This window comes from Trachurus japonicus, chromosome 13 (assembly GCF_045865225.1).
Source record: "Trachurus japonicus isolate A0001 chromosome 13, Traja_1.0".
In the NCBI taxonomy this organism is placed as follows: domain Eukaryota; kingdom Metazoa; phylum Chordata; class Actinopteri; order Carangiformes; family Carangidae; genus Trachurus; species Trachurus japonicus.
Window position 1 is genome coordinate 30280468 of NC_140919.1, and position 27881 is coordinate 30308348.

General features: G+C 44.8%; 2 protein-coding genes across 5 annotated transcripts in view; one reads left to right on the forward strand and one right to left on the reverse strand.

Annotated features, from left to right (window-relative positions):
- Positions 1-4473: 4473 nt before the first annotated feature.
- arhgap42b (Rho GTPase activating protein 42b) overlaps positions 4474-27881 on the forward strand; it is a 73682-nt gene continuing 50274 nt past the window's right edge. For all 4 annotated transcript variants that reach the window (XM_085795908.1, XM_085795909.1, XM_085795910.1 and 1 more), the window contains exon 1: positions 4474-4761. In XM_085795908.1, coding sequence (XP_085652034.1) covers positions 4608-4761 — 154 coding nt within the window. In that variant the 5' untranslated portion in view covers positions 4474-4607. The remainder of the gene's footprint in view (positions 4762-27881) is intronic.
- On the reverse strand, positions 19409-27367 carry LOC146976246 (protein NYNRIN-like). The gene is made up of 3 exons (XM_085794649.1): positions 27239-27367; positions 22028-23965; positions 19409-19639 (listed from the first exon to the last, which is right to left on the reverse strand). The coding sequence occupies exons 1-3, from the start codon at positions 27365-27367 to the stop codon at positions 19409-19411; spliced, it is 2298 nt and encodes a 765-aa protein (XP_085650775.1).

Below are 27881 nucleotides of genomic sequence, written 5' to 3' on the forward strand. Positions count from 1 at the left end.
GTAAACAAGGGAAAGAATGAGGAAGGACTCATCTGATAAGAAATGTCAGAGCTTGATTGGATTAAAAAAACCTTCTAAATTAGGGTCATTAATCATGAGGTGGGAAAAACAGTGACAGGTCTTGTTCTCAAAAGCTGTCCTCTGGAACTAAGCTGCGTGCCACCCGGAAATTGTGCAATTACCTTAATACCTGATTGAAATGAAGAGTATGCATGGCAGTGTCAATTGTTAATTGTGGAAAACAGTTAATATAATTCAGAGGTAATTGTCATCACAAGACGTCTGGTTATCTAACCCTGTCTTTTTTGGGGGTGCGTTTGTCTAGACTGCGTAATTAACACAACAACATTACCTTGAATTCACTTAACGTCTCATGCCAGCCCACACTGTGCAGCTTTGGCTGATTCTGACTGTGATATGAAATGTCCTCCTCTGGCTAAGGATGAACTGTCAGCCAAATCCCAGCCAGCAACACACATGTCAAGTGTGACATCTTGAACTCTATCATTTCTGCACTTTCAGATGGAAAATTGAGCGCTGTGCATTGAGCAGAAAAGTTTAGTTTTTTTTTCTTTTTCCTCCTAGTCCATCTCGCAGTCATCATCTTTCACCCAATAACCCAGTTCAGCACTGCAGAGTGCACACAGCAATTAACTGGGAGCAACAGGGGTTTCCACTAATGTATCACATTTCTCTGCTCTGTGTCGATGTAACAAACTGCCCCCCTGAGGGCTGCTGCTGCAGAATGATGGCACGAGAGCTGGAATTGACAGGAGTATGTTAGGAACCGACGCCCCCCCTCCCTCCCCCATCTCTCTCACCACAAGGAGACCAGACATCTTCTAACATACAGTGTCTATCCCACTGTGTGATGCAGCGATATCCGAGGAAATCTAATCAGAAGTCGTCTGACTTGTGCATAGCTCACTGCAGAGCTAATCGATGCTTATTCTGCATGGATTGATATCGGTTGTGAAATCCATTTCCATCCGAGCTGATGATTCTCTATCAGCAGAGGCCAGAGAGTCCCTGTGTAATGCAGTGAGAACAAGACTGAGAGTGTGGGACGATGTGCGTCTCATATCTCATTTCATCCCCCCTATGTGCAATATGTGAAAGATGTCTCACTCACTTAGTGTGTGCAGAAAGCTTGTGTGGTTCCAGCGTGCGCTTGTGTGTGTGTGAGTGTTTCGTATGTGCGTGATCCTATATGGCTTTTCCTCGGTCTCCGTAGGTGCAGTCGCAGAGAAAGACATGAGCACTGCTTCTCAGTAGACTTATGTTTGCATGACTAATATGAATGTGCACATGCCTTTATGAGAGAGGAGTACACAGACACACTTCTCTATTGAGCATCATCTTAATTAAACCAAATTTTGCTCAAAGACTCTACAGGCAGCTATTTTAGATTGCAATTAGCCATGCTTCATACGGCTAACCACTCGTCCACAAGTCTCTGCTGGTATGTTGTTGAGGCAATATTTTTGACTGCTTTCGTGCGTAATTCATGAACAAGCATCATACAGCTGGAATGCACTATTTAGCTGTATTTTCGGGGAATTACCTCTTCACTGAACCATTGCTTTCCCTACAGTCACATTCCCTACCAAATGGATAATTCATGCAAGAGTGTTATTATGACTCCAATAATCACATATCTGCAGGCAAACTGGGCTCTCTGGCCGGCTTTGTCACGTGCATGGTTTAATGTGATTTTAGTGGTGACCATGACATGAGTTGTACACTCTCCCAATGACTCACCGTGGGTCTCCATTCGGTTTCATTACTAGACTTGAGATTTCATCAGTGTAAATACATAGGGTATGTGTAAGGAACGAGGTGCAGCGGCTGTTGCTGCCTCCTCAGGTGCAGCCAGAGGACAGTATTCGTTCCATTTCCATGTCCTCTCAGCTTGTTTGACTGTATAGCTCACATCCGCCAAAACAGAGGTATTTTGGGCATGTGTGTCACAGAGTCAGAAATAGGCTAACGCTGTGTTAAACATGTAAACGGTTAGCGAGATCAGAGGTGAAACGTTCAGCACGAAAGGGTAAGAGCAGATGGCAATGTGAGAATGCAGACAATCTTGAACCTGGGTAGTGTATTGTAGAAACACATTGTGCTTTTTGGGTCCATGTGTGTTATGTGGTTTTCAGCAGGAATTTCTTTCACATGGTGTCATGACTGTGGATTGATTCCTGGGATATGAGATGTGTTCCCTGTCCTTCATATGTAATATTTATAAAGAGGAAATAAAAAAATGTAGTTGTGGACCTAATTCCTTTAATTATAGGACACAGGGGAAACAACCTCTTCAGCCCCCTTGCTTTATTAAAGTCATAATATAATTGGGGTCCTGTAGGTTGAAGCAGGAGCTAATTGATGCTTATTCTGCATGGATTATTGATATCTCTGGTGAAATCCAAGCCTTTCTCCATCTGAGCTGATGATTCTCAATCAGCGGAGGCCTGTCTGTGTCTAACGCAATGAGAACAAGACTGAGGATGTGGGAAGATAATTTCTTACATGGCGTGAGGGTGCCGTGACTGTGGATTAATTCCTGGGGTATGGGACACTTGTCCCCATTCTATTTATGTAATATTTATGAGTTAGAAATCACAATTTTAAAGTTGTAGACCTGTCTCCTTCAATTATAGGACACATGGGAAACAACCTTTTCAGCTCCCTTGCTTTGGCAGATTCATAATGTACCTGGGGTCCCCTAGGGCGAAGCAGGACATGGTTGTCAAAGTTCTGACAAAATACTCTTGGCATGCTGGTTAAATTATTTTTACCTGATCAGATGGAGCATACTGGCATCACTTTCATATAGTTCATGGGCACCATAAGTGATTTAAAAAAAATGTAATTTAGTGAAAATGGAGTTTGACCATGGGCCTAGTGGCCATTGCTGTAATTTGATGTTAACACACACTAACAACTCAGCTGTAGCCCCATGACGCCGCCCAGGAAGGTTATCTGTCTCAGATGATTTATCTCACTGCTACCTACAGTCAAATCAGCTATCTTATGAGGGAAAAGGTTAGTAGTTAGTTATCAGGGAAGAAGGGTAAGTCTCCCCTCCAAATGGCTCTGAGCCAAAGCCTATCTCCACTCACAGAGCTTATGGTCTGCTCTTGATAGCGAGGCATTACATTATTAATGCATTTTCTTTTGTTTGTGTTGGTTCTAGCCAACGCCGCTACATCCGCCTCTCCACAGATGGTTTTTACACTTTGCTCAAAGATAAAGCCTCTTTCCAGCCCCCTGATGCTGTAGAGCAGCCTAAGTAGAGAGAGTCATCCAAACGACTTAGTGCCATTGGTGACAGAGCCTGTGCCTCATGCCTACCAAAATGCTCATTTGGAGTGTGACATCATTATCACTATCCTTCCCTGTTGCAGGAAGAGGATGTGACAAATTCCTCTGACTCCAATTAGGCTCTAGTTTAATTACTTCCATTTACCAAGGTATTAATTCAGATCCCGCTCCTCAAACCCTCACTAATTCCAGTATGATGCATTGTCACCCATAATTTTTTGCATAGTATACAGTTCACAATTTTAAGCCCCCCTGGCATAATTTAACCAGACACCTATAAGACGAAGCAGAGTCACTGCTCAGAATAATAATAATAAGATAAAAATCAAATTAAAAAGTATAATGTGGCAACAGTGTTTTTATTGGAGCAGACTTTAGACTACTACAATATTCAGCAAGTCCCACTGTGAAGTTTGATGTGAAGCAGGAACAAAAATTGTCACCAGATTCAACCCAGAGTAGTCTGTTTGGCAAATCTAAAATGTTCCTACAAGCTTCATCAGATAAACGTGTGTAGACAAAAGCATACTGATGCTGAAGAATGTCAACCAGTGCTCTGGACATCCTGGCTACTGTTTTTTCATTTAAAAAAAAAATCACTATTTATTTTTTTATTTTTATATCTCATAGATCAGTCCTTTTTGTGCTTACACAGAAACTGGACTTAAATTCAATTTAATCCTGTTAAGGTTTTATCTTTCTCTCAGTGATTTGTGGTTAAAAACCCATGAAGGATGAAAAGGAGTGGAGGTCAAAGTCTGCAAGGAACCCACAAAACTCTTGAGCCAGCACTGATTGAACCCAGGATACTCATCAGACCATAATAACAGCAGCCCACCTTTGCATACATTTTATATTGTATTTATGCTCTGCGATTGAAACGCACTAATTAGTCTTCTAATGTGAATAACACGCAGCTCATGTGGGTTTTGAGACGCTTTTAGTGAAATGCACCTTTTGAAGGAGGCAGAGAGACGTGGGCTGCAAAATGTAGTCCCTGAAATCAGTTCCAGGTGGAGCCAGTCCCGGTCCTGGGGAGCTGCTCTAAACTATCCGAAACTAACCAGCAGGAGTCACACGACCACTGCTTTTTTATGGTGGGCCGAAAAAAAAAGCGGAGAAAATCAAAGCGGAAGTGAGGAACTGAGCGGAGCAGGAAAACTTTTTTTTGGCAGGGGGTGAAGTAAAAAAAAAAAAAAAAAACTACGGGACTACGTGATGCAAAGTAAAGGCTTCTATATGCTGAGTTACACCGTTTGAAAGGCAGCTTTTGTCGTTGAGCTACAATGGGACTCCCCACTTTGGAGTTCAGTGACTCTTTCCTGGACAGTCCGGACTTCAGAGAGCGTCTCAAATGCCATGAAATAGAGTTGGAGCGGACAAATAAATTCATCAAAGACCTCATCAAGGATGGGAACATGCTCATCACTGCGCTCAAGAGTAAGTAGCCCAACTCGGCCCTGTCTACACTCCTACAGCTGCAGGAGCCATCTCTCGTAACCGTGTGTACCTGAAACCCACAGGCGACTTGTAATTAGAGGATGCATTCATCACAGCTTATTGAAGGTCTACTGTAATAGTGTGTGAATGGTCCGCTCTATCTCTCTCTCTCAATAAGCCTGCGCTCTCCCACTGGGAAACATGTTGGTTTTTTTTCTTCAGTCGCTGATGAAAAGCTTTAAATTTACACACACGTTCTTCATTATCCGGAGGTTGTAATCTCAAGACATTAGTTTGCCTCTTTGTCCGCCTCCCCGGCTGCACTGCGTGCACGGGCTTGTCCAACAGAGCCGAGAAAGCCTGATCACTTTCTGTGATATGAATTGGTTTCCTCTGCTCTTATACCTAATCATACGGCCGCAGTGAGACATATGGAAGTCATTAGTGCGGGGTATGAATTTTTTTTTTTTTTGCCTGCACTTAACTGTTAATAAAAGATACTTTCACTGGCATGGGCTCTTAAGTCACCTGTCAGAAGAGAAGAGAAATCAGAGAGTGTCTGTAATGGCTGCATGGAACATGGTTGTTTGTCTGGATGGGGATGCCATGATTGTGGGTCATTGTCCCTCTCAAATTCCAGCCTACTGATTAAAGTGGACTTCCTGTTCTGCTGTACTCCCGTAGGGTTTAGTTAGATTGGGCTGTTCACATCAGTGTGAAGTGGAGAAACATCATTACTCAGTATAATATATATATATTTTCTTCATAGGGCATGAACCTGTCAACCTTAGCTAGAAAGAGAGCATCACTTAAATCTTATCATGCTTTCACTCTCTCTCTCTTTTATCACACTACATGCTTTTGCTTTTTGCTGCTCTTGCGGTGGAGACAGTCTCTGTAAGTCACTGCAGCTAAAATGTCACCCAGGTGTAGGATTAAAGGCACAGTATCAAACTTTTTTGTCACATTATAAATATATATTTTATTAGGCTTCACATTATTTGTGGGCGCATGTACTATGTGTGCACTTCTGAATGGCTGCTGTGCCTGAAATATTCAGACCTAGTGCTCCGAATACTGTACCACATGGGTTTGCACCAGGATACAGGCCTACCCATTTTGAGTTATATGGGCCTGCTGTGTAGTGAGCGCTGAGCTGAACTGTAACAAAGCACAGCACCAGCGCAGGCATTATTAAAAGAACAAAGTGTGGTGTCACCACAAATGATCCAACTTCTTGGAACAATCAGTATCAACTTCATTGATCTGACGGCATCAGAGTAAACAGAAACATGAGGGGACTTTATGCGTTTGGTTCCATGGTGCATCTTCCTCTATTGGAGGTACTCTGGTTAACCAGGGTAACTTTCACAACACTATGCTGTTGTGAAAGTGAGGCACTGGGTTATTTCACACAGTTTCAGTTCCGAGTTTCAATACTATACAGTAGGCGCATTTGAAATGATGATAATGATAATAAACACAGTGAGCAGCAGATCATTGTGTCTAACACTGGTGTTTAAATGACTCCACTTTTTCTTAAGGCAGCTGAAGGCCAAATCTATTTCATACCATTTTTCTTGTAGAAAAACTGTTCTGTCAGTGGGCAGGGCAGCACAGGTGGAGAGGAATACCCCGCTGAATGGTTTATTCATGGCAGTGAGGAAACTCAGTAGCACAGTGTCAAAGGTCTATGCAAACAGTTTAATACCAAATGAGACCTTAACACTCCAGGTTGCATTATGCATATGAGACAGTGGTGGGTGAATTGAGACTTTGATTGCTTTTGATTGGGTTATTGATGCAGAAAAACTTCGTCTCCCAGCAGGTGCGAGATTAAATTAAAATAGAAAAATGCTAATCGACTAGTGATGAACCTTAATGGGTAAACTATTACAGTAAATAACCTCAGAAACTGGGGGCAAACTCAACAAGCAGTGGAGCTGTATAGAAGGAAATTTTGGGTTGTATTTGTCTTTTTCATTGTCATGATGAGTGGGTCTATCTTTTAACTGGAAATCCCAGTTTCAGTGAGGGGCGGAGTGAGAGTGCAGGAAGTGAGACGGAAGTAAATTATTGATGATCTTTAACTTAGGATGCCACAGAGGTTTATGACCTTTTATGACCTGCCATTAGAGGTGACATTACTGGAAGACCTTCAGTAGACCCCATGTTTTAATAGTAATCTTCTCATGTTTCAACATTGAGTAGTATGCCATAATTTATGTCCTCACATCCGTCTGTGTGACTGAGGCCTGGTTAGCCATGGTTGACTTTCATGTTAATACGTTACTTTTAAAATGGGTCCTCACATTTCTTAAACTGCCCTCCGCAGACAATAATGTGCGTGGGTGTGTTTGTGTTCCTACAATGAAGTCAGACAGATTAGGAACAGTACTTTGTTTATTTCTTCCTATTTTTTAGGATTAACCATGTATTGACAACTGTAATTAAATTTTACTGCGCTGACTCAAGGTTGGTGCTGAAATAATAAAGTAGTAAAGAAAGCATTACATTACTGGCTTTCGGGATAAAAGAGAAGCTATGTCATTTTATTGTCTATTACATTTTTGCCTCCTGTATATTTGAACATGGTAATAAAATAAGAAAAACACTGTAGATGAGGTTTTCACGCTAGTATCTTCGTTAGAATTTGTGTGAACGCGCTTATGAGGCAGATTGTGGTTGAAACATTCCCAGATCTCAAATGGTGTTGGTATGGATAATTTGTTCCAGGTGTCAGTGAGAGCTTTGTCTTACTGTCTGTGTCTGGTGGTTACTGTTCACACCTGGTGTAAATAACAACTGCTGACTCTTATTAATCCCACTGCTTGACTGCAGTAATTGAATATACTAAAGGTACTCATTATCCTTTGGCAAGAAGGGTGGGAAAAACCACAGATATGAGGCGAATACTGACTTTAGAAGGTTTGTCTACAAAGTGGGTCATACTTGGACACCCAAAGTGTCACTTAACTGAACTCTGATTTGCACTGTTACTTGAAACCAACCATAACATCAATATTCCCTATTCAGACTCGAAGCAGCAATTAATTAAGGAGCTTTAGATGTTCGGATTGGAAGATTTTGTCTCTATGTAAGAAAAGGTCCAACATTTATAAAGTTCAGATTTATATCCTGTCTATAATAAGTTTGGCGCCTTGTTCTTAATAGCCAACTCACTTCATTCAATTTGTGCTTTATCAAATTTATCTTAGAGCTCTGAGCTGAATTAAACACTAAAACACGGCAGGCATACAAACAAAACTATTGCAGGAAACTTGCAACTATACAATGTTGTGCGGTTTACCTTTGCATATAATTGGCTCTGATTCGTTGCACTGTTACCATTGCCACAGCACATACTACCAGTTAACTCCAGTTTCAGGAAACTGAAAAGGTAAGAAAAATAGATGGCAGATTTTCTGTGTATATAAAATAATGGAAGACAAATCATTGTCCTCCATTGCTCCATCATTATTTTTTGTTTATCAGAACCTCATCATGTGTTATTGTTATGGCAGGCATCCCATTTTCTCACTACCTTTCAAGCACCATAACTCCAATACTCATTAGCCTCTCAGCTGTAGATTGACTGACTAGCTCCTGAGAATAACATTCAATACTGATGGGCTCACTGCATTTGACCTTTTTCACCACCCACTTGTTCCTTGGCTTATGTCGTTCTACACTGAGCCTGTAGTATACAGTCTGTATGTGTGTGAGGTTATGCGCTGCATTAGGTCATTTGATTCAAACAACAAGCTACAAGGCTACAGGTGATGACACACATGCTCTGGCTGTATTTTCTATTGATGGAGCATCTGTGTCATCACCTGCAGTCACTGGCAAAAGAAAAAAATCAACCTTTATTAAAAACTGTTTCAGTTAAGACCAGGGGACTACAAACTGTTTTTATTTTTAGACCATAGACAATATGGATCACAATTTGACATTGAAAATTGATAACTGACAATGACACCAATAAATGTGTGTGAAAGACACAGTAAAACAGTGTACTAAAGCACTATAGGTGGTCCCAGTGCAGCGTAGGAGTGCTCAGAGATGTGCTGAGACTCAGGCGGCCTTTGGGCAACGGCTTGTGTCCTTCACACATAATTTGTCCAAATTTTAAAATAACAAGCCAACTGCATGTTCCTTCCTCATGGTGGGAGAATGTAGGCCATGTATTTCAGGAAATTATGCATCGCTGACCTTTCTGTGGCTATACGCTTTTTAATTTTCTGAAACAGTTCTCAAATTGAAGGTGTATTGTTCATTTCATTCCTCTGCAAAGTTACAATTAAAACCCTTTTAAATAAAAGGTTGTTTATGTTTAAATTAAAGTTAGTGTTCAATCTTTATAATAAGCTTTAATAAATGCAGCCAGATTAACAGACGCTGAAGACAGCGCATTATTATGTTAGCTGACTGTGTCTCTCTGCCACCACCCCATGCCCACGCCTGTTCACCAGCTACAAGAGCAATGTTTCCTCCCTGGGATACATGCAGTAATGAATGGTTGACACGCATAGGAGTTGTTATTATAAAAAAACACAGCATTTTGCAAGCGTTTAAACAGCATCTTTTTACTCCGACCGTGCCTGCATAATTCTGAGGTAGGTTAATAATGATGTAATTAGCGTTATTTTATTAAATGAGAGCATGACGTGTAGACTTTTTCTTTTTTTCTAAAAGTGATTTCACAATAACTTTCAGCTTTGTGAACTCTCTCTGTTTGTTTGTCTGAGGACAGATGATGCTCCCAAGGCTCAGTCACAGGAAATGTCCTGTAAACATGCTTGTATAACCATCCCCCATCCTCCCTCAGATAGCGTTTGGCCTGACATCATTCTGCTTCAGTGTGAGGGTGTGTATTTGTATTTCCTGTGTGTGTGTGTGTGTGTTGGGCTATGACTGTGAAGCAGGCTGTGTGTTGCAGGATTATACCATTTATAATGTATTGCTGCTGCTTTGACTACTTTGATAAATTTGAACTCATGTAATGGAAATGAAATACAGCAGTACATTATGTGACTTGTTTAGCAATAAAGCTGAGCGAAGCGGTAAGCACAGCTCATGCAGCACTGCGAGGGACTGGGCTGTTTTTGTGGACAGATTTTGATAAAAGGATTACACGTTGTATTCCTAAAAGCTGCTTCCCCTCAGACTGTGCAGGGAAATGTGTTAGACTCCAGATTGAGGTCTGTTCTGAAGTGCTCTGTTGTTGCCCTGTCAATCAAAGTGATTGTCACACCGAGCAAACCATTCTCATGCTTAGAGTCGCATGGCATTGCTCGCTGGCACTTTTGTTCCTTCTTCAGACTGGAAAGCATAAGGTGATGCACTGTGTTGTTGTGTTGTGCTCCTCAACAGCAATAAAGAAAATCACCCATTCTCTTTAGCTGGATGTGTTTATTGTTGCATTATTAAGTCTATGGGAATTCATGTAGATGCAATGATGGTTAAAAGTCAGCATATTAAACACTGTGATGAGAGCAAGGTTAAGCACCAAGTGTTGTGTGTTGTATTTATTACTATTGTGCACTTTATTCAGATTTTATCATGTATTGTATTGGGTGTACGTTTGTGTTTTTATGTCAGTGTGTGAAGCCTATAGTGCTCTTACCATGGTGAATTCATGAGGTGTATGTATGTTATGCATGCTATGTTGTGGGATGTGTGCAATATGTGTTATGTTATGGAATATGTGCTATGTTATGGGATATGTGCAATGCTGTTGGATTAATATGGCTGAGGTGTATTGTTCTTTTGTTTTTGTCATTGTGGCCATTAAGGCATTTATGGCGCAGCTACAGTGTCCAAGACAAATTTCCCTGAACGGGACAATAAAGTTTATCGTATCGTATCGTACTGAAACAAATCCCAATCAACAATGTTGTTGACATGGAAATAAAGTATTGAAACTTGGAACTTGTGTCTTCCAAAATGTGACACGAAAGTGACTAATCTACAAAGTCTTGGTGAATCAGCTTTGGTAAAGACGTGATTTGTGTAGTTGAGCTGTTGAGACAAAGCCTTGAGTGTCATTTGTTGGCTGCCAAGTTTCATCAGAAAATCATTGGTTATTCGGGGGTGGGGGTACATTTAAATTATTTTGCACACCTCTTGTTTTGTTTTTTTCATAATTGTCTAACTTGGAAGTGTTTCATTGGCTAATTGTTCTTGCCTTGATAAGAGTAAGAAGACCTCTCACAAAGGAGATCTGAAAAATGTTATTTGTGAAAGATCCATTGCCAACCCTCAATGTGAAATTGTGCTTAGTTTTTCACAGGACTTTTTCTTTCAGAGGCGAGTTCTTCTCTGTCAGAACTTGTGTCAGATGTGTTGTCTTTGTGTCCTCTGAAGGAAAATCTTGCAACTCAGTCTAAAGGCTCTAGACTTGGTGATAAATGGTGGAGGCTGGCCCGTCTGGCTTTTTCCATTCCAGCTGAATTGCAGGGCTAATAACTCTGATCCTGCTCTTTAGAGCCAAAGAATAAGTTGTAGCATTGCATCAGCCTCATATCAAAGAGTATCAGTGTCTTCCATCTCTTCAATTGCCTCGAGTGAATTAGATAGCAGGAAACAATGCGGATGTGTATTTTGCAGAAATTGTCGGGTATTAATGAGATTATTAGATGAGTTGATTTAATTCATTAACCACGAATCAGCATGCATGTAGCAGATTTCTGTAAACACGTCTTGTTGTGTTTAGCGTGAGTGTCCCTACATCACCCGGAACCTCGGAAGGAATAGAAAGAAGTTGCGTGAAAATAATCATTAATAAATCCCAAAGCATCATCAACAGGAGTTATAATTGTAAATATTGTATATAGGTTTACGGCTGCACCCTAGAGACGGCTGATGGTGCTGTAGCCTCTTCGGTTCATGTTTTATTCAGCTGTATTACCACCTCTCTGTCGCTTATCAATTAGTTTGCACTTTGCAGGTTTACCAACTGCCGCGTGAACTTACTTCCTGCTGCAAGTATAGCAACGAGTGTGGAGATATTCGACCAGCCAGGCTGTGTTTCAGGCTGTACGGCTGGTGGTGGGAAATGTTCGGTATGCTTCGGGAGTGCGAGTGCCCGTCTAGTTGGCTCTCCTCACGCTGCTACTCTCCCTCCCCTGCTGGGCAACTGACAGGCGAGTATAATAGTAAGCAAGTGGTAGAGGCCTTTACCTGAAGGGCCGCTCCCCCGCTACAATCCCTTCGAATGGAATCAAAGTGGCACAATGCACCCTACTGGTGCATCAAAGAGATCTCCCTGTCTCTCGTTAAGCTGGGTGCATAGGAGCGTTCCCCTTTGAAGACCTTCTCATCTGGAATCAGCAGTGTCTCGCTGACGAGATAAAGTAGCTATGGTGTTTTCTCACCGCGGCGCTGATGTAGAGGCAGGCGGCGTGCAGCTGTCGTTACAAAAGAAGGGCATTTTTGTGGGATGCTTGTTGTTTTTGTTTGTTTGCCTCAGTAACAAAGAACAAAGATATACAGTGACGTCTGGTAATGTGCTTTGTAAAAGCGAAAACAGAGAGTACCTTTTGTGCGTTCGGAGTCATTTGAATGAGACATTGAACGTGCAGCTATTATGCAAAAGCAAAAGCTGAAGATGAATTCTTTATTGTGCAGATTGTTGCTTTTTAATTGAACACATTCATGCCCACGACAGGTTTTAAAAGCTTTTCTGTGCTAATTTGTGATTAAGCACTTCATTAAAACTCCAGAGACAATTCAGAAGAATGAAAGCACAACAAGGATGCTGCTCAGCAATAATAATAAAAAAAAGCAATAATTGTGGTGCGTCTGTCAGTCACATAACACACAGGTTGTTGGAAGTGCAGCACACTGATATTCATGGCGTGCCTCAACATGTGGGAGTCATCAAGACATTTTTAAAATACTTGGTTTTATCCTTTTTTAGCCTTCAGCTATAGGTTTGTATCCATGAGGGCAGGGGTGCAATTATTCTCACATCAAAACTGTGATGTAAATCCTCCCCCTCTCCAACCCGGTACCACCGGAAGATGCAGCCTGTTGAACTCTTATCACTTTACTAATGCAACGCAAAAAAAACAAAACTTTTCATCCTTCACACATGTTTTACGCCTGCTCGATTGTGCTATTTGGCAGTGTGGTTTTTGAGACTATTTATATTAGGCTATTTGTGTCGCAGTTGAGCACTCTTTATGACAAGTGCTGTTGCAATTAAAGACCCTGTATCTTTGGAGAGAAATTCTGCTAATTGGAGTTCAGTGTAACTCGCATTTCTGATAGACTTGAATTTGATTGTTGATGCTACACTTGAAAAAAAAAGCTTATATAACACATAAGAATAAAGCAGCACGCTACATTATAGTTAAAATGGTTGTGACTCTGTAAGGGTACATCTATCTATCTATGTATTTAATTTATATGTTATATGAAATAGTAATTATAAGGTATTTATATACCTTACCAGGTTGAAATATTTTTTGTGTTACACAGATGTTAAGACATGTTACATAGAAACTCAGAGCCTCATGTAATTTGTTTTATGGAGGCCATAGCTCCAAAACAGAAAGAAGAATAGGTATACATGTCTACAAATTATAATTCCTGTCCTGTGAGATACTACAGTGAAGGTATACCGTCCTTCAGCTTTGTGCAGGAGCGCTGCAGACTTCCCTGCAGTGTTGTCTGTGTTTTGTCAGGGTTGTCGGCAGACGGAATTTTGTACTATGTGGTTGCCCTGGAGACGAGATAAAGGGTGTACCCAGGGGGCTCTGCTGTGTGGTGACTGACAGTCATGGTCCTCTTTCACATCTCACACACTGGGCACTAACTGCAGTAGCTGCTCCACCCAGTCATGTCTTGGCTGGGTGGTCACAGCTCTGCTCTTTGATTAAAACCTGCACAGGAGGATGGTACACCATAACTTTTGTGCTTTCTGTTACTCCTGTGTGCATGCCCGCTGTGTGAGGAATCATTACTGCAGGTCAAAGACTGTGTTAGGAAGGTTGCACACCGGGTAAGATAAAATGTTTCTCTGAGAGTAATAAAATTAGAAGACACTATTTTAAGTTGGCGGGGATAAATAGAGTATTAATGAGGGTAAATTTCAAAAATAGGTTTTCTTTTTCTTACCTCTCTTTATGATGCAACAGCTCCTCTTTGCTTATTTCATTGTGGTAGCCTATGTATGTAGTAAATAACAGGTTTTTCAGTATCGGACCTTATCAAAGTCATGCTTTGTTCCTTTTATTACTCCCCTGAACAGCACAGCTTTTTTTTGCACCACACATAGTGGATTGCACCAAATGTGTGTTTCTGTCAGAGAGGGGGAGTAAGATGAAATACCTGGAGGACCGTGAAGTATCTACTGTACTTCCTATACACCCAACAAAAGGTGCCTCTTTCTGCCTTTTATTACTTATTTCCTTCCTTTCTTCTTGAATAGGAGCTTATCTGGCCTGGAGCTGTATGTCTCTGTGTTGCATCAGGATACCTGTGAGGTGTTATTTACTCTAACCCTGGTAAAATAGCTGGCAATGACACAGCAAGTCTGCACCATAAATAGGAAAACGGCAGAACATAATAATTGTCATTACATACAGGGCACCATTTTGTTTTTGTTAAACTTATTTGTAGACTTGCTCTGTACCATTGAGTACAGGCTGCAATATTATTTAAATTGGTGACAACATTGGCATACAATATTGTATCACTGCCAGTCTCCTTAAAAAATGATATTTTTAGCTTTGGAAGCTACACATAACCATTGTTAAGTTTAAAAAAAACTGATCAAAAAAAAGTTGTAAGTGTAAATATTTGTTAAAGGCCACTGGCATTTACACACCCTGCAAACAGAGGGGCCTTTGTCTGCAGTGTCTGTCTCCACTAAAACTTTCAAATGTACAACCAAGAATGTATTTCACTGATCATGACTTTACTGCTTACCTAAGGTTAAAAAATGTAAGCTGTTCATTTGTCTTCCTTACTACTGATTCGGTTTCCATTTATCTTTGCTGCTCGGCTCTGTGAGCATTGTGAGGCGGGTTCTTTCTAACTGGTGGAGCAATATTTTCTGCTTTACACACTAATGGTCCGAAATCATTTGTGTTGATTCCCAAACTTAGTAAATAATGCATATGAATAGAAAATAAACAGACTCATTGTCGCAGGTCTGTCTTTAGCTTTTCCCTGATTAAAATATGGAAATATTAATTCATGCATATGTTCACACTGAGGTACAGCAGCAGGAGGATGTTAGTAGCAAGCCTCATTATGTGCACCAAATTTCCATTTGCTCATGACACCATACACTGTATTTAGATCACTAAGTAAGTTCACATTTTAATCCTTTGCAAACATAACTTTTGCACAGGTTCGCAAGGTGCAGTTTCTCACCATTCTCTACATTGCAATTTAAGAAAGTATAATAAACATAATCAATGTCTTTTTACTCCAATGAAGAATGAAGTATGAGCTTGACCGTTCAACAATATTAAAAAAATTAATATAAGAAGGCATGAACTGTGAGCAACTAGTCAAAGCATGTGTAATATACAATTTCTTCAGGTCTATAAGGAATATAGAACCATAGTAATAAAGCCAAGCTGTGAAATGCTCAAGTTAAATAGTAAAATAATCCTTATTCATCTAAGTTAGCAGGCACATAGCTATATGTAATGTGTATGGTGTACTCCTTGCAGTTCCAGCGCTGAGTCACCTGAACTTTGGGCCCAGTAACAAACTGTTCAAATGCTGAAGCTGTTTGTTGCACTGGCAACATTTCAATTGAAAACAGCAACGAGCTGACTAAAACTGTATGTATAGTCTGATTAGTTGTGGTTTTGAATACATTTTATACATAGTGATACAGCGCAGCCGGGCATTGTATTGAATATTATCACTTAAGAATTTCAGAATTATTTCAAAGACAACAACAATCAGGTGATCAATGTTTACATTTTTAAGTGCATCAATACTTTGGTCATAGATTACAAATACTTTATTAAAACTCCTTAAAGCAAAAATCTTATCAGATGGGGGACAAAACTTTATCACATGATGGTTATAATTGGTGGTCTAAATTGTGTCAGTTCAGAGATCCTTGAAAATGTTTGAGAAGCGTGGGTTTTGAGTGCACTAGTTTCATCGGTTTTTAGTGTCTGCAAGAAAACGGTGCATTTAGTGGATGGCCACATGCTTAGTGAGTCTGAGGCTCGTCTGAATGTCAGAGCTAAAAGATCATCCATTATTGATGGTCCTGCGAGCATACTCAGACAACTGCTGTGTGGTATTGATCTCAAAGCAGCAGCTTTAGCGTCAAAGCAGGAATGATATGAGCTCGTCACTTGCACAATACATCTTGTGGAACAGGTCCATTCAGTGGCACTCAGCAACATTTAACAAGTGGTCACACAGACTCAAGATAGTGTGGAGCCTCTCAGTCAGTATATGTCTTTTTATTCTGCTCCTGATAACTAAAACACACTGAAGAACCATCTAACAACGCTGGCTGTTAGATATATAAAACAAGACTCAATGACAAATATCAAATCATTGTTGTTTTTTTTATCAGCTGTTCTAAGCAATTTATGTTCCCGTGGAGATGAGAGCATTGCTTTTTGTGGTCTTTTAAGGCTGTTCTCTACTTTGTGAAGCCTGTTAGATAAATGGTTATTGTTAGACTTTATGTTTCTTTCAGCCCGATATCCATTATGACCTGTCAAGTTACATTAAAGCAGAAGTAAGCGATCCGGTCGTTTTGGCTAATGCTGCGTTCCAGGTAGGCTTTTGAAACCGTAAATTACAGCTTCAAGTCACAACTTACGACTTTGTAGCGTTCCAGGTAACCCACTCGTGTTTTTCCGACCTGTTTTACCTGTGAAAGTCACTATAACGGCCACTCGTAACTTCCGACCCGTGAACTCGTACCAGATTGAACTGGTATGACTTCACAGGTCGGAAAAACACGAGTTACGAGTTTCCTTGAACGCACCATAACAGTCCTCGTCCCTACGTCGCCACATTCACGGCGTCCCTTGGCTGCACACACAGCCCTGCATGCCGTTCTCTCTCCTCATTGGATAAAAACTGTAGGATACGATAAATGTTTTCTCCTCGGCTCAGAGCAGAGCAGAGTGACTGACAGACCCGTGTTTCAGACCAAACACTCTATGTAAGTGTAGGGGATTTACATAAGGGTTTGGTAATTGACAATAATTATTAAATATTAATAACTAATAAGCAGGTTAACTAAGTATTAATTATTAAATTCAATAGAGAAACTAATAACATTAGGATTAACGGTATTAGCTAATAATTACTAGAAGGAAGAATAGTTATGTTATTAATCAAAGTGAATTAATTAACAATATAACTGCGGGGCACCACCCTGAAATCAGGGATCAATGACCAAACAATTAGTCTCGATTATAGAATTCTCTTATGGAGTAGAAAAATCAATCAAATATGAAGGCGTGAAGTCGAGCACAAACCCTGATAACCAGCTTTAGCGTCACAATAGAATGCACACAAACAACCACAGAACAACTACTTTAGTTCAAGGGTATTTATTAAAAGAAAATCATAGATAGTACACACCAAAGTCACAGGAATTCAGATCAATAAACAGTCCAGACATACACTCTAAATAACTTAGAATGAGCATATGGTGGGTGTATGTGCGTGTATGTGTATGTGTGTGTGTGTGTGTGTGTGTGTGTGTGTGGGTGTGTGTGTGTGTGTGTAGGCTATGCGTATGTATAGGCTTATGCGTATGTGTAGGCTATGGGCGTGCGTGTGTGTGTGTGTGTGTGTGTGTGTGTATGTATGTGTGGTATAGCCTAAGAGGGACACACTCAAGTTATAGGAATTCAGGGGAATACACAATCCAGCAGATATACACTTTCAATGGCTTAGGAGGCGCATATGGTAGGTGTATGGATGTGTGTGTGTAGGCTATGCGTGTGTGTAGGCTAGGTGTGTGTGTGTGTGTGAGTGCGGTCTAGGTGTGTGTGTGTGTGTGTGTGTGTATATGTATGTGGGCGTGTGTGTGTGTGTGTGTGTGTGTGTGGCCTAAGAGGAAGAGGGGGAGGCGTCGAGTGACGTCGGATGGCGTCGCGAGTGGCGCGCTCGTTTGAGTGAGACAATGGACACGGTGTGGCTGTCCCCACGTGTTTCTCAGGTATATACACAATGGCTGCAGCCACGCCGCCCACACAAATCACTCTAATACGAACCCTCGTGTCGAAACGCTCGTGTTTATGGCGGGGTCCCTAAAGGAGGCCCGCTGTGTTAGGTAGGTGGGTATCTGTGTGTGGGTGTGTGTGTGTGCGTATGTGTGTGGTGTATCTGCGTACGTGCGCGCGTGTGTAAGTTAGTAGGGAGAGAGAAAGGAGAGAGAGAGAGAGAAAGGATAACGACGGCAAAAGTAGACCGATTGGTCACGTTAGTCTAAGATGAACTCAATCCCACATGCAGCACTACAGTGAAGGCAACAGAACTAACGCCCAGGTGTCCTCACTGATTCTCTGGCGCTGATATGGAGAGTTGTGTTCATACGTGACTAACTGTCTACTTACAATAACAAATAAGCATACAGCAAAATCAACATAATCAACATAACCGGACGCGGCGGTCCTCAAAGATATGCAACACAAATTCACGCTAGTTCTAGTCTCTGCCCAGACAAAAGCTCTCTTACTTTGGATAGAAGCGTGCTTGCCGACGCGATAGATCCGTCGATCTGATGGCGTGCGGCGCGGCTGTAGCGTCCTACAGCGGAACAAACGAGTCGTCCTCTGGAAGGGTGGCAGAGAGGAGGACCGGTGGAGTTAACTCTGGACGGCGGAGTCCGACGTCGTCTCGTGAAGAAAGGCGGCTCTCACGACTGCGGCAGAGGTGGGGAAGAGGGAGCGGCGATTGCTCGGAGGTCTTCCCCAGGATCCAGGTGGTTCAGAAGAAACTTGGGGCAGTATGCTCGTCCAGCAAGCTAACGGCGGCCCAGGTCTTGAGTTCAAACGTTTGATGTGCTCCCTTTAGAGTAACTAGTTGCGCGAAGCTGGAGCTCCTTGCGGTACTTCGTTACACGGGAAAAAGCCTGGAGCGGCGCGTCGCCGCAGCACTTAAGCCTTCGGTGACGTCACAGGGGTTTCCGGGGCTTCCGCCAGGTACTGACCAATGGGAGGCCAGAGTTTGAACGTCTGGCTGGAATCACACCTAGATGTGATTTAACGGCCGTTGTCTGCTGTCGCGCATTCCTTGTCCCCTGCTGGTTTTATGGTCCTTTGTTTGAGAACATGTGGGTGAGGTCCCAACATCCCCCCTTTGGTCCGAAGAGTGGGTTAGAGTCCAGTCTTTGGAACAACAGAAGGGCTGAATAATCCGCATGTTTCCTGCGTGGAGAAAGTCCTCAACAGTCCAACAGTTCAAACAGTTCATATAGCACCGGTCAAGAGGCTAGTGTCTGGGCATTTATGCAGAGGCTCGTCTGGGCAGGACGTCTTCACTAATAACACTATGCTATCACATGCTACAACACATCATCACTTCTATCATGTAATAACAGTAAGAAAAAAAATTGAAAATGAAAGAACACAAAACAAACACATCTAAGAATTGAAAAGAGGAGAATAGAGAATGTTTGTTAATGAAAGGGTTAGTAGGCTTCTCCTTCACCCCTTGGGGTTGGGTTGGCCAGTGGTGTATTTAGGGTGTGGTTGGTAAAGCGAGGTGAGACCACTAGAATAGAATCTAATCTGGCCTGTAGCTTCTGGATGTATTTGTACATGATGTGTGCGATCACCGCGGTGATAATCCACCCACTAAGCAGAAGCACCAAAGCCACCATACTGATTGGGTGATCTTGGTAAGATCGCCCAGGCAAATGCTTAGGCAACATGGCCGTGAGCCCTTCAGGTTTTAAGTTGAATTTTATCAGTTTGGTGCCTTCGGTCAGTAGCTCATGTTGGAGGATGTCACCGATGGTCAAATTGTGTCCGACAAATGCATCCATGATTTCAATTTCAGTGTCGTATCTGTCTGGACTGAGATGATGGAGAATTATATCGTCAATGTGTACTGTGGCTCCCTCTGGGACAGTTAGGAATACTGTTTGGTTTGGCAAAGTTAACTTAGTGGCCGTATTGTGACGGTCATAAGAGACTACCACCTGGGAGGCAGGTGTACTGATGAGCCATTTATTACCGGCTCTCTCTACTCTAGTTTCGGCACCATTGTCTCTGGTAGACATGCTGCCTTGACACTTTTGCTCCGGGGCGTCGGGTCTGAGCCCACACAGGTAGTTGGTGACATCTCTGATAAAAGGGTTGCTAGGGCAAACCCAGTGGATGTCCTTCATTTTTGTGCACATGTTTAGATTGGGGACAAGGTACAGTGATGGATTGTCATCGTGATAGGCAATAATTGGTGGTGTGTTAAGGTGTACATGTGTATCTCTTTCCCAGAACCCAACATTCAAAACTGATTTTAATCTGTAGATGTTCTGCTGCTCAATGACCGGTAAGTTTAAAATGAACCCCAACTCTAAGCTCTGTGGGTTGACTGAGATTGGGATAGCACTGCCAAGGTTATACGCCAGGTGTACTTGGGAGGGCTGCACGGTTGTGGTACTGGCAGCCTTAAGAATTTGCTCTACCGTGGTCAGCGGGACCAAGTAGGGCGGGATTCTGCCTGCACTAAGGCTATTTATGGAGGAGCTAATCTCTCTGAGGAGGTCTTGCATAAAATCTCTGACTATGCGTACATGGGTTATATCATCCTGGACGATGGTTGTTAGTGCATCTAACGCATGCCAAGTGTTGTTAAGTAGAGCTGAGTGCAGGTTGACTTTCACTATAGTCCCCTGAAGGGTTTTCCCCATACCTTGCAGTTGTCCCTGTTGGCGGCCGAGCTTCTCTTGAATCTCAGGCATTTCTTCCTCGAGTTCACTCACATGTCTTCGGAGTGTTCCCAGACTGACTGAGTTGGCGGCTGAGAGACCAATGGAAAACAGAGAGCCGATTCCTGCCGCTGCAGAGAGCAGAGCTCCAAGAAATCGTTTTGGTCGCTTCTTTTCACTCAGATCTTTTTCCGTTACCAAGAATTTGTCCAACTGTTCCAGAATATGGGCCGTTGCTTGTTCTGCATGTTCTATGGTGTTGTGGATCTGAGTCCTGCTGAGTCTACCCTCTGTTATCTTCAGGGGGAGGCGTATGTGGTTACGGTACGCGTCCCAAGGATCTAAGCGCACATAGATACGATGGGTGATGAGACTACAGTGGGTGAGAAGGAGTCCTGGTGACCCCTGCAGAACGATGCCGGTTGGGGGCCCGGGGTCAACCACCTCAATTGCAAGCAGAACTTGCATGCTGACGAGTCCACTCAAGACCCAAAGAAGGTTCATCCTGAAAACAGATTAGAGTTATGGTTACTATACGGGAGGGGCGTGTTGGTAGGGTTAGTGCATGCGTGGGGGTGAGCTGCATGCAATTATTCTACCCTAGCGGGAATCCCATTTCTGAAACTAGGGCTCCTCCCCCTCGTCAGGTTCAGGAGGAGTCTTTTGTTTTAGGTCAGTGGCTGGTCGAGATGGCTTGATCTGATTCGCGTGGACCCACTTGTAAGTGGGGGGCTGCCTAGGCTTCGGGACCTTGATCTGATAGGCCACCGGGGATAGCTTGTGCACAATCTCGTACGGGCCCGACCAGTGTGGAAGAAACTTTTTGGAGACGCCGGTCGGCTGTGCAAACTTGAAATAGAATACCTTATTACCGACCTCGTACTCTCGGTGGGACGCGGTTCGGTCGTAATAGGCTTTGGCCCCCTTTGCACTGGATTCCAAATTCTTTTGGGCCCAGGAGAAAGTAGTTTGAAGGTGTTCCTTCAAGTCAGTCACATACTGGTGAGCTGTGTAGGCGGTAGCGACACTGACATCCTCAGGATGGTATAGGAGGTGAAGTGGCAAGGTCATCTCTCGCCCAGTCATCATCTCAAAGGGGGTGACCCCTGTGGAACGATGAGGGGTGGACCTAATGGCCATGAGCACTAGAGGGAGTTTTATGTCCCAGTCCTTGCCACCACTACCAACATACTTCCTGAGCATGTGAGTGATGGTGCGGTTGGCCCTTTCCACCTGTCCGGATGATTGGGGGTGGTAGGCCACATGGAATTTTACCTCAACTCCCAGCATATCGTACAGGGCAGTCATGACACTAGACGTGAAATGGGTACCTCTGTCTGAATCGACTGAAAGAGGGAGACCCCAGCGGCTGAACACATGGTTCAGCAGAAGAACTGCGGTCGTGACGGCTGTGTCGTTGGGAGCGGGAAGGCACTCAACCCATTTGGTGAACGAACAAGTAACGGTGAGAAGGTATTTATTACCCCGTGAGGATTTCGGGACAGGCCCAATCCAATCCACTTGAAGGTGGGACCATGGGAAAGTGACCCCTTTCTTTTGGAGGGGGGCTCGGTTTATGGGCCGAGAAGGTTGGAATTGACAGCAGATCAGGCAGCTCTGGACATAAAGTGTGGTATCTTGGGCCATTGCAGGCCAATATACCACCTCTCGGAGGGTTTGAAGAGTGGCCTTTGAGCCACGATGACCGCCCACAGGGCAGTCATGGGCATGGGCCAGCATGACCCCCCTGTGGTCCGTCGGGACTACCCAACGGACGGGTCCCTGACCTTTACTGGTGTAGACCAACAAACCCTTTTCAAGCCTCAAGTTTGGCAGTTCTCGGTAAAAACCTTGTAGTTCCTTTGACTCCCCCTTTGGTGCTTTCGGCACCCCATCTGGAGGAGGGCTGGCCACAAGTTTTCTGATGACTTTCAAGGTGGAATCCTGTTCTTGCATGGTGACCAGGTCTGAGTCCTCTAGCTTTTGGCTCAGGAACACAGTCTGGCTCTCCTGACAAGGTTCCTTCTGCTGTGTTTTTGCTTGTTGACGGGTGATAGCGTTCACCACATAAGGCTTTGAAGGGGGTAGCCAGTTGTCCTGGAACTCCCAAGGTGTACCCTGTTCTGCTCCTAGCTTCGCTAGGCGGTCTGCTTCATCGTTACCATTTTTGTCGGGGCCCGCTATTTGAGAGTGACCTTTGACCTTTCTCCAATACACCACCATTCCCTTCTCTGTTACCAGTTGATCGGTCGCCAAAAATAGTTCTGAGTGTTTGACGTCTTTGTTACGAGCGTTTTTCATCCCCTTTGCCTTCCACAAAGGGAAGTGGGAGACGAAACTATGGCGGGCGTAATTTGAGTCGGAGCAGATCACAAGTTGCAGTATCGAGCCTTCGGCAGCTTGCTGGAGCACAATGAGTACTGCTGCCACCTCGGCATACTGGCTGGTTTTGGCGCCGAGCTGGAGATGATTTGGTGAGTCAACTGTTGATTCGGGCCAGACAACGCCCACCCCAGCTCTGAGCTGGCTTTCGTGGTGGAAGGAACATCCATCAATGAAAACTTCTATCATGCCTTGGCAGACATTCTCATCGTAGTAGTGATGGTTGGAAGGGAGCGTCTGTGTAGTGGTCAGGAGGGACTGGAAACTTGGCTGGCTTTCACAGTCACAATGCTGACATTCAGCGATACCCCGTCCCAGGGGCATTTTGAAACTCTGCGCATACTTTACCTCTACGTCGTACCCCTGTAGGGCCATCATCCAAGAGGCAATGCGGCTGTTTGACACGCGTCCTTCTCTAAGTCGTTGACTATTAAGGAAAGTGACTGGTTGGTGACAAGTTTCGATTATTACCTTCTGGCCTCCGATGTAGCTACGGAAATGCTCCACTGCCCACACTGTGGCAAGGAGAGCTTTTTCACAGTCAGAGAACTTTACCTCGACGCTGCTTAGGGGACGACTGGCGTAGGCGACAACTCGCCTGTTTGCGTCATATTTCTGTGCTAGGGCGGCGCTGAGAGACTGGGGGGAGAAGCTTGCCTCAAGGTAGAACTCTTTGTCTTTGTCTGGGTAGGCCAGACAAGGTGCTGTGCAAAGCTTCTCTTTCATGAGGCGAAAGGATTGTTCTTGGCAGGAATCCCATCGAAAGGGCTCCTCCTTGCGGAGCAGCTCTGTGAGGGGTCTTGCCATCTCAGCATAGTCTTCAATGAACTGTCGTGAGTAGTTGCAGACCCCTAGGAAGCTTCTAAGCTCCGACACATTAGTCGGTGCGGTGATGTCTTGAATAGCACGGATACGTGCTGCTTGAGGCTCAATGCCATCAGTGCCGACCGTGAGTCCGACGTACTCAACTTTGGTACGACACCACTGGCCTTTCGCGAGCGCCAGCTTGGCTCCTGCGGCCGACAGTTGCTGGAGCACATGCCGAACTTCGGCCAAGTGTTCTTCGAAAGTGCGACTCCTCATGAGGATGTCGTCCACGTAGATAAGGTTTCCACGAGCTGCCGCGTCGCTCATGGCCTTGTGGAGGAAGATATTGAACTCTGCTGGTGAGTTCGAGTAACCGAATGGGCATCGGTTCCAGGTGTATTGGCGGTTACAAAAGGAGAAGGCTAGCTTGTACTGGTCGGCCGGATCTACTTTCATGGTCCAGAACCCATTTGACACATCCACTGTGGAGAAGAAGTGAGCTCCTTTCACTTTAGCCAGTTCCTGATCCAAGTGGATCATGGGCCAGCGTGAAAGTGGGACCTGCTTGTTTAACGGTCGGTAATCGATGGTGAGACGCCACTTACCTGTTGGTTTCAAGACTGGCCAGATAGGTGAGTTGTAGGTTGAGTTGCACTCCCTGATAATTTTCTTCTCAAGCAGTTGGTCCAGGATTTCCTGTATGGACTCGTAGGCAGCCAGTGGGATTCGATACTGACGCACAAAGGTAGGTGGTGCCTTTGGGTCAGTGGGAATGCGTACCGTGTGGAGGTTGGTAACCCCACAATCAAGTGAGTCCCTTGAAAAGATTGATTGGAATTCGCGGAAGAGTTCCCTAAGGGCGTCTTGCTGCTCTTGGGTTGTGAGAGCATCTGCTTTTGCAAGCTGCTTATCAATCTCGGCTTCAAAGCCGGGATAGGGTTCCCCTGGTGTGGGTACGGCCGTGTCAACCGCCGTGTCTGTGTTGACTGGTTGGGCAGTGAGAGCATGTACTAGCATGTCTCCCTCGTTGTTCAGAGTAGCACCACAGATGGATTTCTGTCCAAGGATATCATGACAAGCGGTAGCGATCATTTTGTGTGGGAAGGAGAACAGGACGTCGTCCAATCCACCGTCCTTGATCAAAGATGGGGGGAGGTTACCTATGACAGGCACTGTCAGCTCAAAGTCGTGAAACGAGCTGTCTATCAAGATACCCAGGCGCTGTCCTGCTTTGATGGAGATGGGGACCTGGGTCAAGTTTTGGACCAGGAGATATGCCGACCGATTCTGTAGTTCAAGGAGGGGGTTACCGCAGACTGTCAAGTTGAGTTCCTGGAAGTAAGACAAGGGTTGGAAGAAAGCTTGTTGGGCCGAGATCTTTTGGCCTTTAAGGAGTGCCAGACGGACGGGGAAGCCCGTTGTTCGTTCTGGTATGGTTATGCTTACTTCGCTGGCAACTTGACATGCTTGGGGAATGGTTTGGCCAGATGCCATGTGTGCCGCATCTGGTATGAGGGGGAGACTCTCAACACTTGCCCTGGACCACAGGACCTGGTTGATGGTATCCAGCTGGACACCCAGCCTGACAAGAAGATCCGCCCCTATGATGCAGGGGACTTGGAGTTCGGGGACCACACTCAAGTAGTGTACCACCTTTTTCTTTCTAATCTGTATTGAAAGAGCACATACACCGGTAGCTTTGATTAGGGTCTGCGGGGACTCCGCAGATAACAAGCGATGGCTGCGTTGTATGAAAGTTGGGGCTGGGTCTTGTTGGCACAAGGTTCTAAACAAATCTTGGTGGATTGCGGTCTTTTCTGACCAAAGGGCTACCAACGCCTGTGGGACTAGAGTTTCATTGAGGTACACGTCTCCGACGACGTGTGGACTGTATAGTGAGGGGTTCGCGTTTTCCAGCGAGCAGAGGAATGACTCATGTCCCTCAAACAAGTTCGTATTCCCAGTGGTTGGTAGCTGTGGGTCACCGGGGAGCGTGGGACCGTCGGAGCCTAATCCGGGCTCAGGAGGAGATGTGAAAGCTGGCAAGGGAGCCTTGGACTCAATGGTAGAGACCGTGGGGCCAGGAGTGGACGGACCATCTCCTTGGCTATGCGCCTTTGGGCTGCTTATCTGAGCCCAAATGTGCCCGCGATGACAGTCGATGAGAGGGGCCAGCCTATCCAGCAGGTCCTGACCAAGAAGCAGTGGTTCTGTATCTATGGTGGTGACATAGACAGGGTGTATGAGGGACATCCCCTGAAAGGTGATGTTAACCCAGGCACGTTGGGTGATCGGTGATTGGTCCTGTGTGTAGCTCGTGATGCTGATGTTGCAAGCCTCTATTTGAAGCGACTTACCAAGGGAAAGCATAGCTCCGGTGACCTCTGAAAACATGCGGGTGTTCATCAGACTGATCTCTGACCCGGAGTCAAGCAGGGCAAGGGCCTTGACACATCCTCCCACTGTAACTGAGGTGTAGATGCGCCGGGCGTTGCCCTTACGCACTAAATCACCCAAGAAGGTCAAGAATGGTGTGTTAGCGTGTTGGGAGGAGGTCATCTTGGGGAATCCCTGTGATTCCCCCGGTCCCCTCCCCCAGCTCACGAAGTAGACTTCTTGAGCGGCGGGGGGGTTTTCCCGGCTTAGTCATGCTGATGAGGGTTCTGTGGCTGGTCCCTGCGGAGGGTCAGCTACCACTTGGCTGGGGAACTTCTTCACTACTTCAGTGACGGCCTGTATGAGTTCGGCTATCTCCGACCCTGGATGCTCATTACGTTGGTAACCTTGGTGACCGTGGTGACCTTGGTAACCTTGGTGACCTTGGTGACCTTGGTAACCTTGGTGACCTTGGTGACCTTGGTGACCTTGGTGACCTTGGTGACCTTGGTGACCTTGGTGACCTTGGTGACCTTGGTGCCTACCGTTATACTTACCTCCTCGTTTGTTGTTTCTGTTGAACCCCCCCCTTTGCTGGGGGAAGTTGCGTGGGTTTGGCTTACCTGACCTATCGTTCCTATAGTTCTGCCGGCCGCCCCCTTGGTTCGGGTGCTGGCGGCCATCTGATGCTGCTTGGTTGGTGGCTCTATCCCGAGGGGTTTCACTGCCCTCAAGGGTTAAGTCTGTATCCTCTGACGCCTGGATTCCCAGGACTCTGGCTTCACCCCCGGGTTTCTTACCTGTCTCCTGGCGCAATTCCCACACCATTTGCGCATGTTTGCGGATTTCTTTCATAGGGGGATTGTGGGTCCGGTACATCAGTGAGACGTCGTACCTTACCAGTTCGTGGAGATTACGGACAAATAGGGACTTGAAAGCTTGGTCTTCCTCTAACCCAGGTGCGTGGCGGCCCTGGAAGAAGGCTACCTGCAGGCGCCGATAGTATTCCCTCGGTGGTTCTGTCTTCTTCTGGGTGACTGCGTAGGCGCCCATGGCGGCGGCGGTAGGATCATTGTAGAGGGAGTATTCTTCCCTCAGAGCTTGGCAAAGAGCCGAGTAAGTATCCCTGGTGTCAGGGGGAAGAGATTCCATGAACACATGGACGCTCCTGGATGAGGTTTTCCAGATGAGCTTAAGCTTCTCCCGCGTGGAGGGGCGAGGGAGATCTAGCAAGCAGCGTTCGACCTCCCGGAGGTAGTCATCAACACTAGCCTCTGGGTTTCCCGGGTCAAAACGCTCGACATCTCTAGCAAGGGATTCAAGTTGACGGGTCCTCAGGCCTCGTTCTTTTGAGACGCCGTCGTCTGAGTCTTCTGAGGTGACGTCTCGGTCATCTCTATACCGTCGGAAAGAAACGGCCTGAGGACGGCTGGAATCGCGAGGATCAAAAGCACGAGTATTTCGATGGGTCGGAGTATAATATTCTCTCCATTGTGATGACGAGACTGGGTCGTCAAAGCGCTGAGCAGTACGAATGCGTGCAGAGGGGGGGGCACCGCTGTATTGGGGGACTCCTGAGTCCTCATAGAAAAGTGTTGGTGGCTGTTGGTAGCTGCTCACCACAGCTCCTGCGTTGACCGGAGCTGCGTATCCTGGGTGCTACTGT

Coding starts and splice junctions, on each gene's coding strand:
- LOC146976246 (XM_085794649.1), bottom strand. CDS start 27,367: ATGGAATCTCTTCCCCCTGACACCAGGGATACTTACTCGGCTCTTTGC. Junction 23,966..27,238: donor ACGCAGTCACCCAGAAGAAG/ACAGAACCACCG, acceptor GGCACTGATGGC/ATTGAGCCTCAAGCAGCACG. Junction 19,640..22,027: donor CAGTTCTTCTGCTGAACCAT/GTGTTCAGCCGC, acceptor ATGTTGCCTAAG/CATTTGCCTGGGCGATCTTA.